This window comes from Lampris incognitus, chromosome 20 (genome assembly GCF_029633865.1).
Source record: "Lampris incognitus isolate fLamInc1 chromosome 20, fLamInc1.hap2, whole genome shotgun sequence".
Classification (NCBI taxonomy): Eukaryota; Metazoa; Chordata; class Actinopteri; order Lampriformes; family Lampridae; genus Lampris; species Lampris incognitus.
The window spans coordinates 2,896,849-2,911,068 of NC_079230.1; the positions used below are offsets into that span (position 1 = coordinate 2,896,849).

The following is a 14,220-nucleotide window of genomic DNA, read 5'->3' on the forward strand; positions in this document are numbered from 1 at the left end:
CAGTAAAATCCATCATCATCATCATCATCCTCCTCCTCCTGACTCTTCACTATCCATCACTTATGTACTCATTCCTCCACTAACAACGTCTGTGTGTGTGTGTTGTCCTGCCGTCCTATGTAGCCGAGTGTGTGTGTGTGTGTGTGTGTGTTGTCCTGCCGTCCTATGTAGCCGAGTGTGTGTGTGTGTGTGTGTGTGTTGTCCTGCCGTCCTATGTAGCCGAGTGTGTGTGTGTGTGTGTGTGTGTGTGTGTGTGTGTGTGTGTGTGTGTGTTCCAGACAAGGCCAGCATCTCAGTCATCGCTGGCGGGCAGACGGCCCACACTTGCTGAACGCTCCTCGCCAGTCGACTGTGTGTCCAAACGCACCTCGTTCAGCCGACGACAGTTCCACTGCTCTCCAGCAGGCGGCGACGGAGCCACATGATTGTCTATGAGGCGACCAGCGTAAAAGTGAGAGCCTCTGCGAGGTTTTGAGGGGGAGCTGAGCTCCAGTGTGGAGCTGGGGGCCGAGTGTCGGGCGGAGGTCTTCAGTGGAGGCAGACTGTGGAGCCACGTCTGGACAGACGGCTGAGATTCCTCAGGGTTTAACGACCATAGCAGGTGGCGGCTGTGCATTGGGTTGCTGAGGTGATTGGCGGAATGTGGCTTGGCGGGTGATGATGATGATGAAGATGGTCTGTCCAGCAGACCGCCTTCAGACCGGCTCTGGTTTCTCATCACAGGAAATGAGAACTCATGATGGCGAGTGGTGTCTCTATGAGCCGGTGTCTCTCTGGAAAGACCGCCAGATGACGCAGAGTTCATGGCTTTCCAAATGTCGCCAGATGTCGTAGAAGTGGGACTCAGTGAGTTGCCAGCACTGACTGTAGGAGGCGCACTCCTGTTGGAACGACGCTCCAACAGGCAAGAAGGCTGAGAGGTGCGAGAGCCAGTTGCTGTGTCTCTCCATCCAGAGGTGGAGGAGTGAAGGAGGAGAGGGGGAGTTAAAGCTGCATCAAGGAGACCACAGGACAGTCTGGCTCTGCCCACACAACCAGCAGAGGGCGTCCCGCCGTGGTGGGCAGGGTCTGCATGGCTGAAAGAAGGCGCATTATTGGTCGACTCAAACAGGTCGTCTTCAGGGAGGTCAGAAGTTAACTGGGTGTCTGGAGGAGAGACTGGAGACAGACTGGGAGGTGATGGAGGGGAAAGTTTCTTACCAACAGCACTCACAGGGAGAAACTCACCTCTGACCTCCTCACACTGAGGAAGAGGAGCAGGAGGTGGGGTGCTGGACTCAGTAGTTGATGTGACGTCATCTTTGGCTGGGGCAACTGCCTGGATCTCTTCCGTCCGGGTGGACAGGGAAGAAGGCCCGGCATCCCGGTCAGAGTCGGGACCTCCGGAGGTTAAAAGGCCCCTCCCACCTCCACTACCGCCGCCACCCACCCCCAAAGCACAGGCAGCACCAAAATGCCTTTTTCTAGGGTCAAAGGTCAGTGAAGGGTCCAGTCCAGTCCTGCCAATGTCCGCCAGGTCATTAAGGATGGTTGCTAGGAGACGGCGGTCAGAGATCCCAACTGTTGCATTGCTCTTTTCAACCTCCACTCGTTTCTCTCTGTCCCCTCTCTCTCTCACCTCCACCCCCCTCTCCCCCAAACTCACTTCAGCTCCTGTTGCTGGAGAGGTACCAAATGTCTCTCTCTCTTTGTCTGGCACAGCGATACTGTCTGTCACTTGCCCTGTAACTCTGTCTCCCATTGGCCAAGGCCTCTCTTGGTCTGTAAACGGGCCCTCCAGCGGGCTTTGATTGATGGCGGAGGTCGTCGTGCCAATGACCTCTTCAGCTGGTCTACCGTCATCGTTTTGAGGCAATTCTCCGTGTTGACTACTGCCGTCATCGTTGCTGTCAAGGGCGACGGGAGTTTCGGGCTTTGATTGGATGTCAGACTTGGCCTCCGATCCATCAGATCCTTGCTCCAGGATGTCAATGGGGAGCTTGCTGATGTCAGCGTCCAGGTCACCGCCCATACCGTCAGCCTCCACTAGTGGGAGAGGAGGGAGGGTAGAAATGGAGAAGTCCATCGGCTGCTGGTTTCTAAGGTTTGGGGAACTGTTGTGGATGTCGTCATGGCTACTGTCACTATCGATGGTGATGACCACTGGAGAACTGAGTGAGAGAGAGAGATCAGAATCAGAAACACTTTGTCGTTTCATTTCATGCAGCCCACAGCAGTGCAACACAAAAACAAAAACACATCTAAAAACTACAAGAGCTGCAAGAGCACACATATATCCAAACTAACACACTTCTAAACTAAACAACAAAAATCACTGTCCAGGAGAACGAACGCCAGCCGGGATGACTGTCGGAACTGCCGCTCTGCATGGGCTAGCAGTTAGCTTAGCCTGCCCCGCTTCTGCGTCCTGTCAGACCGCCCTCGGTGTTTCCTCTTCGGGCACAGCTCCGGTCAGGCCCGTGGTCCTTGGGCCCACAGGACACCAGCTTCCCCAGCCGATCCAGCGCCAGCTCTCCCAGCCATCAAATGAAGACAAACTTAGACGCAGACGTGGACAAATACACTGCATGGACGCTACTGGGCGAGGCCGCTGCAAACAGGAATTTGCGCCGCCGTCCTCCCACACCGGAAGTGGAAGATGGATGTGATAAATACACGGATTTGTTTTGCTGAAGATCTTTTTCAGACAGAAAGATAGTGACAGCGCTGGTGGTGGGGGGGGGGGGCTGTGCTTTGCTCCAGGGCACTATATCAGGTAAAACACGTGTGTTTTTATATATATATATATATATCCATCTATCTATCTATCTAGCTATATATATAGCGTTTTTTCCAAACCCGTCAATGGTTTTGTGAGTGCTCAACTAATGAGGAATGGAATAACAACACGGATACAGGAAAATATTAAAATCTTTTTTCCTGTATCCGTGTTGATATATAGATATAGATACAGCTATATAGATATGTTTAATCCAGTATGTTAAGTAAATTGTTTATGAGACAGTACAAGCTTGTTTCATGCCATAAGCAAACATCAGCTGTCAGTAAAGCTGCATTATTAAGGTAGCTTTATTAAGGTAGCTTTGTTAAGGTAGCTTTGTTAAGGTAGCTTTATTAAGGTAGCTTTATTAAGGTAGCTTTGTTAAGGTAGCTTTATTAAGGTAGCTTTGTTAAGGTAGCATTATTAAGGTAGCTTTGTTAAAGTAGCTTTGTTAAGGTAGCTTTGTTAAGGTAGCATTATTAAGGTAGCTTTGTTAAGGTAGCTTTGTTAAGGTAGCATTATTAAGGTAGCTTTGTTAAAGTAGCTTTGTTAAGGTAGCTTTGTTAAGGTAGCATTATTAAGGTAGCTTTGTTAAAGTAGCTTTGTTAAGGTAGCTTTATTAAGGTAGCTTTATTGAGGTAGCTTTGTTAAGCTAGCATTATTAAGGTAGCTTTGTTAAGCTAGCTTTATTAAGGTAGCTTTGTTAAGCTAGCATTATTAAGGTAGCTTTGTTAAGCTAGCTTTATTAAGGTAGCTTTATTACATGCAAACTCCACACACAGGATGTCCCCCAAGGCTGGATTGTAAGGAATGGTGTTTTTGGGGCAAAGTGTGCTTGGACACCTCGGTGTGATAATGCACTATACATGAACTCTGAGGTGACTTGCCTACCCCGGGGCTTGAACCCAGGACCTGCTTGCTGTGAGGTGACACGCTAACCACTGTGCCACCGTGCAACATGAGTGTACAGGAACCGTACACGTGTGTGTGTGTGTGTGTGTGTGTGTGTGTGTGTGTGTGTGTGTGTGTGTGTGTGTGTGTGTGTGTGTGTGTGTGCAGTCTTCCTGTCTAGATCCTGGCCTGTGTTGCATTAACTCTCATGTAAGCTGCTGTGGATAACAGCAACACGAGACTACACGAGACTGTAATTCTGCAGCAGATCGCAGTACTTCCAGAATACAGAGCTGGAAAGTTTTTCTTGGGGTGTGTGAAGGGATTTGAATTTGGGGGAAAAGGATAAAAAAAAACGCATCACTCCATCCTCCATGACTCCATCCTCCATGACTCCATCCTCCATGACTCAGGATGACATGAATCTATTTCAGTTTCCCCCAGAACAACTCAGCATGTCTCTTCCCTGTAAGTCTCCCCCCGTCTTTTCATCCAGCTAGTGTCAACGTCACGCTACACCAAAGCTGCTCTCTCACTGCTGTTGTGACGTCTGATGGAGGAAGTGAGGCCATTGCTAAGCCCTGATTGGTGGATCGCTGTGTCAATCATTATTTCGCCTAATAAATCGCAAACCTTTGATACCAGTTGTCACTTCAATTAATTAAAATCCCCCCCCTTTTTCTTCCTAATTGTATCTGGCCAACCACTCCACTCTCTGAGCCGTCCCGGTCTCTGCTCCACCCCGCTCTCTGAGCCGTCCCGGTCTCTGCTCCACCCCCTCTGAGCCGTCCCGGTCTCTGCTCCACCCCCTCTGCTGATCCGGGGAGGGCTGCAGACTACCACATGTCTCCTCCCATACATGTGGAGTCACCAGCCGCTTCTTTTCACCTGACAGTGAGGAGTTTCCCCAGGGGGACGTAGCGCGTGGGAGGTTCATGCTATTCCCTCCAGTCCCCCCCCCCCCCGAACAGGTGCCCTGACCGACCAGAGGAGGCGCTAGGTAGCAACCAGGACACATACCCACATCTGGCTTCCCACCTGCAGACACTGCCAATTGTGTCTGCAGGGATGCTCAACCAAGCCGGAGGTAACACGGGGATTTGAACTGACGAGCCCTGTGTTGGCAGGCAACGGAATGGACCGCTACACTACCCGGACACCCACTTAAATTAATTTGTGACGGTTTCCATGGTGACGGTCGTTTACCCGCTGAGCTGTGTCTTCCTGCGACGTCTGCGTCGGCGTTTGCTGGGAGGCGGAGCGGGCGTGACGGTACGTTCATAGATGATCTCCACACTGGGACTCCGACTGCTACTGCACCTCCTGCTGCTGCACCTCCTCCTGCTCTTCTTGCTGCTGCTAACACAGGTAGCCAGGAGGATGAGAGAGGACGGAGACAAACAGAGAGAGACGGATATTATTAAGAGGGCTCGACATGCACCTCCCATAACCACCAAATAAAGAGACTAGACAATCTCCTGATCTCTCCATCCATCGATTGAACTATTGAGCTATCCATCTATTAATCTATCCAGCTGATTTATCCATCCATCGATTGAACTATTGATCTATCCATCTATTAATCTATCCAGCTGATTTATCCATCCGTCTATTGAACTATTGAGCTATCCATCTATTAATCTATCCAGCTGATTTATCCATCCATCGATTGAACTATTGAGCTATCCATCTATTAATCTATCCAGCTGATTTATCCATCCATCTATTGAACTATTGATCTATCCATCTATTAATCTATCCAGCCGATTTATCCATCCGTCTATTGAACTATTGATCTATCCATCTATTAATCTATCCAGCTGATTTATCCATCCGTCTATTGAACTATTGATCTATCCATCTATTAATCTATCCAGCTGATTTATCCATCCGTCTATTGAACTATTGAGCTATCCATCTATTAATCTATCCAACTGATTTATCCATCCGTCTATTGAACTATTGATCTATCCATCTATTAATCTATCCAGCTGATTTATCCATCCGTCTATTGAACTATTGATCTATCCATCTATTAATCTATCCAACTGATTTATCCATCCGTCTATTGAACTATTGAGCTATCCATCTATTAATCTATCCAACTGATTTATCCATCCGTCTATTGAACTATTGAGCTATCCATCTATTAATCTATCCAACTGATTTATCCATCCGTCTATTGAACTATTGAGCTATCCATCTAGCTACTGATTAATCCATCCATTGATCAATCTATCTATCCGTCTATCTGCTCAGTACTTCATGCTAGGGAGATGGAAGCTAGCTGCTATCTTCCGCCATATCCATGCTGTGCTAACTTGGCTAGCGTGGCGTTGTGGTGCTAGCAGGGTGATGAAAGAGAGGAAAAAAAGATATTTCAATGAAACAGGAAACAGGAAGATAAAAGCAGCCGATGTTTGTTTGCCAGTCCAGGTCTGTTGTAAATAGTTTTTATTGACAGTAACTGGTTTTACCTCTCCTCCTCACTAACGCTGTCCTCCCTGAGACACTCTCTTCTCTTCCTCCTCCTCCTCCTCTCTCTCCTCTTCCTCTCCTCTCCTTGCTCCCTCCTGCCATCTCCATGGCGACCGCTGCTTGGTTTCCAGGTATAGTCGTCATCTAGGTGACGGCTCTTGTACTTCCTCTTGCCCCCTGGCTTGTCACCGTGGGCACCGGCATTTCCCCGGATGATGGTGGAGCGGGGAGAGGATGCGGGGGAGGGGGAGAGGGAGGAGGAGAGGCAGCCCGGTCTGGAATGGGGGGGCTCCCAGGGGGAGTCTAGGGATGGGGAGGATTGGGAGGAGCTGCAGGAGCGCCGGAACATCTCGCCATAGGGCAAGCGGTCTGGGCTCAGCGCAGCACCCAGAACCCCGCCGTCTTCATCCTGCCCTCTCTCCCCCTCTCTCAGTCTCTCACAGCCGGAGCATTCTGGGTAACTAGAAGGCCTCCCCCATCCCTCTCTCTGTCCGTTGGGCTCTCCTGGTGAGGTGTGTATGAACACACACGCCGTGTTCCCGCCGCACCCGCTTCCATCAGAGCTGCCTGACCAGGACAGCCGCCGCGAGCGCTCACCTGACCTGGAGCGTGCACGTGAGCTGGAGCGTGCACGTGACCTGGAGCGCTCACCTGACCTGGAGCGCGCACGTGAGCTGGAGCGTGCACGTGAGCTGGAGCGCTCACCTGACCTGGAGCGTGCACGTGAGCTGGAGCGTGCACGTGACCTGGAGCGTGCACGTGAGCGCTGCTGGCTGCCCTGCCTCGGTCTGTCTGTCTCTCTCTCCTCTGGTTGGTTTTTTGAGGTGGATGGAGGGATTACAGGGAGAGAGGGAACGATGGAGGGCAGTGGAGGAAGAGTCTCAGTCTTCTTCTCCTCCTCTTTCTTCTCCTCCTTCTCCTCCTCGGTGTCAGAAGAGAGCTGAACCAGTTCAGGCGTCCGCTCTGCCATGGGCTTCACATAGCCAACGATGAGACACTCGTCCTCCCCCTCCGGCTCTTCTCGTTTCTCCTCAGCTCCAGGCTCCCCATTTGCTCCCTCCTGTCTCCTGGGGCTTATGGACGACAACGCCGGCGAATCGCAGGGCTTGGAGGTGGAGTAGGATGGACCCGGGGTCTCATTGTCCCAAGCCGACAGGCTGAGAGAGCTACCAGTCTGGATGATGTCATCGTTTCCACTTCCTCCTGCATCCCTCCCCTCCCCCGCCTCCTCCTCTCCCTCAGAGATGGCGATGACCGAGTCATCATCAGCGGAGCTGATCTGGCCGTCCAGGTCCGTGGCGGTCGCCGGGGGTTCGTACGCGGCCTGGAGGTCGTAGTTCTCCAAACTTAGGGGTGACCGTGCAAAACTCAACAGCTCGTGCAGGAAGTGATCCGTCCTTGCCAACAGGAAAGGCCTCAGCTCCTCCTCTATGGTGGGCGTGTCCTCCAGACCATAGCGTGCAAGGCGGGCGGTGATGATGCGTTGAACAATGTCCACCAGGGAGCCGTGGGCACCATACAGCACTGTCAGCTCCCTCCGGAGCCAGGGGCGGAGTCTGTTCAGGTGGGCAGGGTTCCGACGAAAGCTGTCAGCTGTGACATCACGCTGCTGCTGTTGTCCGTGGTTACCGCCGACCCCGGCAACCCCACAAACCCGGATCCCACTGCGGTAGAGCGCCCGGCGGAAGATGAGCATCTCTCTGTCCCTCAGCTGCCTGACGCTCCCTCCTTCACGCTGCAAGTGCCGCCGGGCAGCCAGCCGCGTCATCAGTCGCCGCGTCGAGCTGTCGTTAAGGTTGACGGGGGTTACCACCCCTTCAAGACCTGTCAGTCCATCAAATATCACCCCCCTCCCCCCCAGCTCCTCTACTCCTCCTTCCATTCGCCTCCCCAGGTCCTCTCCCTCATCCTCACCCAGAATGGGGGAGAAGGGGGGCGGTAGCAGGGGTGGCGTGGCTGGTACAGGAGGAGCCAGGTACCACTCGTCTGTTCTCCTCCTCTGACTGCCCCTCCCTCCCTGCCCGTGCCTCCTCCTCCTTCTACTACTACTCCTCCTGGTCACAGCGGTGGGCTCTTCTCCCTCCAGCCCCCTAACCCCCTCCCTTCTCCTCCTCAGTGTCAGCCTCATCTCCTGCTCATTCCGCGCTGCTGTCGCCATGGCGGCCACCATGGCGACAGTGGCAGCCACGCTGCCGTTGCTAGGCGCTGGCCGGAGGGTGTACTCCTTGAAGTCATCATGTGCGCGGACGGAGTGCAGGATGGAGGTGAAGGGCTGCTTACAGAGAGGACACTCGGCCTTGTTGTGCGACCACTCCTGGATGCAGGGGAAGCAGAAGCGGTGCAGGCAGCGGTCCAGGTAGGCCAGGTTGTTGAAGCGGTCCAGACAGATCGGGCATTTGGAGTCCGGGGACGTCTCCTCCGCCGACACCATCCGTACTGAGGTAGAGGAGGAGGAGGTGGAGGCGGCGGTAGCGGCTTTCTTTCTGCTGCTCCTACTGGTGCTCTCTCTGTTTCTCTCCTCCTCTCCATCAGCTCCTCCTGCTCTCCTGCTGCTCCCCCCGGCAATGTTGTCACGACGACGCACTCGCAGTTTCATCCGCGTGGATGCCATCACCTACACACACACACACACACACACACACACACACACACACACACACACACACACACACACACACACACACACACACAGTCCATGTGAGCAATTCCTGCTTCAGGGAGGTGGCTGTTCCTCTTGTGATCAGTTGAACCGTTATAATAATAATGTGATAATAACGTTTACAGACACACACTGACCACGACCAACACAGACGGACAGAAATGAACGCTCAGCCGTTCTAAAACTCTTTCGGACCGTCCTAACAACTTCTGATGACTGAACAGCAGCCAACATGTTGTCTGAGCAAACCCCAGGTCATCCAGGCTGGGTGATACTGACAAGACCAACTGGCACAACATCTTGTCACTGTTCGTAGGCCGTATCACCGACAACGATGAGACGGCCTACAGGGACGTGATTCAGCACCTCTCACCATGGTGCACCACCAACAACCTTGTCCTCAATATGCAGAAGACGAAGGAGCTGATTGTGGACTTCAGGAGGTCTAGAAGCTGCAGCCACTCCCCCATACACATCAATGGGGTGGAAGTGGAGCGTGTCTCCAGCTTGGAGTCCACATCAGTCCAGACCTCTCCTGGACATGAAACACCCAGGCCCTTGTGAAAAAGGACCAACAACGCCTGCATTTCCTGAGGAGGCTGAGGAGCGCCCGTCTACCCCCCAAATTCTCCCCAACTTCTACCACTGCACCATAGAGAGCATCCTGACCATCTGCATCTCAGTGTGGTACGGCAACTGCTCCTCAGTAGACCAGAAAGCTCTGCAGGGGGTCGTCAAGGTGGCCCAGCATATCACCGGTACCCAGCTCCCAGCCATAAAAGACACTTATCACAAACGCTGCCTTGGAAGGGGTCTCAGCAGAGATCCCACCCACCCCAACCATGGACTGTTCTCCCCCCTGCACTCTGGGAGGCGCTACAGGAGCCTCAGAGCCCGCACTACCAGGCTCAAAAACAGCTTCTTTCCCCAAGCTGTTGCCCACCTGAACCTGGCTACTCACTGAATGTCTGTGGATATGTTTAAATATTTTGTACTCTTGTTCTATTTTAACTTATTTTTATCTTTTGGTCTTCATGTTTGTATCTCTTATACTGTGTTTGTGTATATCTTATACTGCGTTTGTGTATATCTTATACTGTGTTTGTGTATATCTTATACTGTGTTTGTGTATATCTTATACCGTGTTTGTGTATATCTTATACCGTGTTTGTGTATATCTTATACCGCGTTTGTGTATATCTTATACTGTGTTTGTGTATATCTTATACTGTGTTTGTGTATATCTTATACCGTGTTTGTGTATATCTTATACCGTGTTTGTGTATATCTTATACTGTGTTTGTGTATATCTTATACTGTGTTTGTGTATATCTTATACCGTGTTTGTGTATATCTTATACTGTGTTTGTGTATATCTTATACTGTGTTTGTGTATATCTTATACCGTGTTTGTGTATATCTTATACTGTGTTTGTGTATATCTTATACTGTGTTTGTGTATATCTTATACTGTGTTTGTGTATATCTTATACCGTGTTTGTGTATATCTTATACCGTGTTTGTGTATATCTTATACCGTGTTTGTGTATATCTTATACTGCGTTTGTGTATATCTTATACTGTGTTTGTGTATATCTTATACTGTGTTTGTGTATATCTTATACTGTGTTTGTGTATATCTTATACCGTGTTTGTGTATATCTTATACTGTGTTTGTGTATATCTTATACCGTGTTTGTGTATATCTTATACTGTGTTTGTGTATATCTTATACCGTGTTTGTGTATATCTTATACCGTGTTTGTGTATATCTTATACCGTGTTTGTGTATATCTTATACTGTGTTTGTGTATATCTTATACCGTGTTTGTGTATATCTTATACTGTGTTTGTGTATATCTTATACCGTGTTTGTGTATATCTTATACTGTGTTTGTGTATATCTTATACTGTGTTTGTGTATATCTTATACCGTGTTTGTGTATATCTTATAATGTGTTTGCTGTGTTTGTCTGTGTCGGTCTGTGTCTGTGTTTGTCTGTGTCGGTCTGTGTCTGTCTGTGTTTGTGTGTGTCTGTCTTGCACTGCTTGGCGAAGCTGCAGCCCTCATCTCATTGAACATGTGCCTGCACACTGTTTTAATGACGCCCCACTGAAGTGCTGTGTGACTGAACAGCCCCACACGGGCGATGTGGTGGGATGTGGTGGAGGACTCCTGGTGCTTCCACACCATATTTATACAACACAACATGTACATCAATGATCACTAGTAATGTTGACATGATGAACCAGCAGGTAGAGACTCTTCACTAGAGCGGCAGAATAACTTCAGAAATGGTCTCACGTTACTGTCGTGCAGCCTGTAACGCCTCCTACACACTGAGATGTTAGCAGGCCTGCAAGTTTACTGCAGTACTGTAAGTTTACTGCAGTACTGTAAGTTTACTGCAGTCCTGTTGGTTTACTGCAGTCCTGTAAGTTTACTGCAGTACTGTAAGTTTACTGCAGGCCTGTAAGTTTACTGCAGTCCTGTTAGTTTACTGCAGTCCTGTTAGTTTACTGCAGGCCTGTTAGTTTACTGCAGGCCTGTAAGTTTACTGCAGGCCTGTTAGTTTACTGCAGGCCTGTTAGTTTACTGCAGTCCTGTTAGTGTACTGCAGTCCTGTACGTTTACTGCAGTACTGTAAGTTTACTGCAGGCCTGTTAGTTTACTGCAGTCCTGTTAGTTTACTGCAGGCCTGTAAGTGTACTGCAGTCCTGTACGTTTACTGCAGTACTGTAAGTTTACTGCAGGCCTGTTAGTTTACTGCAGTCCTGTTAGTTTACTGCAGTCCTGTTAGTGTACTGCAGTCCTGTTAGTGTACTGCAGGCCTGTTAGTGTACTGCAGTCCTGTTAGTGTACTGCAGGCCTGTACGTTTACTGCAGTACTGTAAGTTTACTGCAGGCCTGTACGTTTACTGCAGGCCTGTTAGTTTACTGCAGTCCTGTTAGTTTACTGCAGTCCTGTTAGTGTACTGCAGTCCTGTTAGTGTACTGCAGGCCTGTTAGTGTACTGCAGTCCTGTTAGTGTACTGCAGGCCTGTACGTTTACTGCAGTACTGTAAGTTTACTGCAGGCCTGTACGTTTACTGCAGTCCTGTACGTTTACTGCAGGCCTGCAAGTGTACTGCAGGCCTGTAAGTGTACTGCAGGCCTGTAAGTGTACTGCAGGCCTGCAAGTGTACTGCAGGCCTGTAAGTGTACTGCAGGCCTGCAAGTGTACTGCAGTCCTGTTAGTGTACTGCAGTCCTGTACGTTTACTGCAGTACTGTAAGTTTACTGCAGTCCTGTACGTTTACTGCAGTCCTGTAAGTTTACTGCAGTCCTGTACGTTTACTGCAGTACTGTAAGTTTACTGCAGTCCTGTACGTTTACTGCAGTCCTGTAAGTTTACTGCAGGCCTGCAAGTGTACTGCAGTCCTGTAAGTGTACTGCAGTCCTGTAAGTGTACTGCAGGCCTGTAAGTGTACTGCAGGCCTGTAAGTTTACTGCAGTCCTGTAAGTTTACTGCAGGCCTGTACGTTTACTGCAGTCCTGTACGTTTACTGCAGGCCTGCAAGTGTACTGCAGGCCTGTAAGTGTACTGCAGGCCTGTAAGTGTACTGCAGGCCTGCAAGTGTACTGCAGGCCTGTAAGTGTACTGCAGGCCTGCAAGTGTACTGCAGTCCTGTTAGTGTACTGCAGTCCTGTACGTTTACTGCAGTACTGTAAGTTTACTGCAGTCCTGTACGTTTACTGCAGTCCTGTAAGTTTACTGCAGTCCTGTACGTTTACTGCAGTACTGTAAGTTTACTGCAGTCCTGTACGTTTACTGCAGTCCTGTAAGTTTACTGCAGGCCTGCAAGTGTACTGCAGTCCTGTAAGTGTACTGCAGTCCTGTAAGTGTACTGCAGGCCTGTAAGTGTACTGCAGGCCTGTAAGTTTACTGCAGTCCTGTAAGTGTACTGCAGGCCTGTAAGTGTACTGCAGGCCTGTAAGTGTACTGCAGTCCTGTAAGTGTACTGCAGTCCTGTAAGTGTACTGCAGGCCTGTAAGTGTACTGCAGGCCTGCAAGTGTACTGCAGTCCTGTAAGTGTACTGCAGGCCTGTAAGTGTACTGCAGGCCTGTTAGTTTACTGCAGGCCTGTAAGTGTACTGCAGTCCTGTAAGTGTACTGCAGGCCTGTAAGTGTACTGCAGGCCTGCAAGTGTACTGCAGGCCACACTGTGCGACATGGATCTGATAAACTTGGTACCACATCAGGTGTGATGTGTGTAGACTGTACGATGACAACACAACTGAATCGCAGGCTACGACGCAAGTCGTGCTGCATCTGCGTGTCATCAGTCTACGCCGCTGGTAGAGCAGCAGGACGCCAAGCAGGAATCCGGTCCTTTCAGTAGTCGCCACAGCTCGTTTTGCTGGTTTTGTTGCTGGTTTTGTTGCTGGTTTTGTTGAATCCAAGGCATTTGGGTCACAGATGCTGACAGTGTGTTTGTTTGTTTGTTTGTTTAGCAGCAAAGATTGTGCGTGACGTTGACCAGTGCGTCATGTCGTGCTACATTTTCATTGGTTGTCAGCAGACGTAGGTGGCAGCAGCAGTCACATCGTGAGATGGTCGTCCTACATTTCTGACTCTGTCAGACTTCTGTCCCAGGTTATCCTCCGTCACAAGACCGTCATAACGGCCGTGTGTGAACCTGTCTCACTGTGAGCCTGTCTCACAGTGAACCTGTCTCACAGTGAACCTGTCTCACAGTGAGACAGGTTCACAGTGCGGTGTAGGACCACCGTGTTGGACCCATGACCAAAGTTATCGCCACATTTAGTCTTTTGTCTGAGACGGCCGACATCCGCAGTCTGTAGGAGGCTTTAGACCAGGGAATGACAACATTTAAGTTCCCAAGAACCACATCCAACGATGTCGGGTAGTACTCACAAGTTGGAAAAGGACAGGGACAGTGTCTCACTTTCACCAATTTATTTTGGCCAGCAAAACATGCTAATGTTTCAGCCTACTGCACAATCAGGCCCTGTCCCCGTCCTCCTTCACACCGCTGACTGCTACCCGACATCCTTGGATGTGGTTTGTGAGTACATGTTTTTTGGGTTTAGCACCACAGTACGTTTCTTTTTGGGAAGGCACATCCAACTCCTCCATTCCAACATCTAAGTTCTATCACCAGCTCACCACAATCCCACAACACATCTAGTCTCACACCACCAAATACACGTCATATACACAGTATTATGACGACATACTGGCCAAACGTCACGTTATCTACTTAACCAACGCCGTCTGAACACAAGGTGAAAGCCAGCAAACAGAACTCAAGCCCATCACAGGAAGTATCAGAGGAAGCTAAACCAGCTCATCCTGACAGAAACCTTTCATCATCATCTAAGTGACCTCTTCAATCTCACCTGACTGCAGGAACCCCACCCTTATAA

The 14,220-nt window shown here is 49.9% G+C and overlaps 1 protein-coding gene across 1 annotated transcript; it reads right to left on the reverse strand.

Moving 5' to 3' along the window:
• Positions 1-292: 292 nt before the first annotated feature.
• LOC130130924 (E3 ubiquitin-protein ligase Topors-like) lies at positions 293-8,741 on the reverse strand. The gene is made up of 3 exons (XM_056300791.1): positions 6,130-8,741; positions 4,859-5,011; positions 293-2,150 (listed from the first exon to the last, which is right to left on the reverse strand). The coding sequence occupies exons 1-3, from the start codon at positions 8,739-8,741 to the stop codon at positions 293-295; spliced, it is 4,623 nt and encodes a 1,540-aa protein (XP_056156766.1).
• Positions 8,742-14,220: the final 5,479 nt, after the last annotated feature.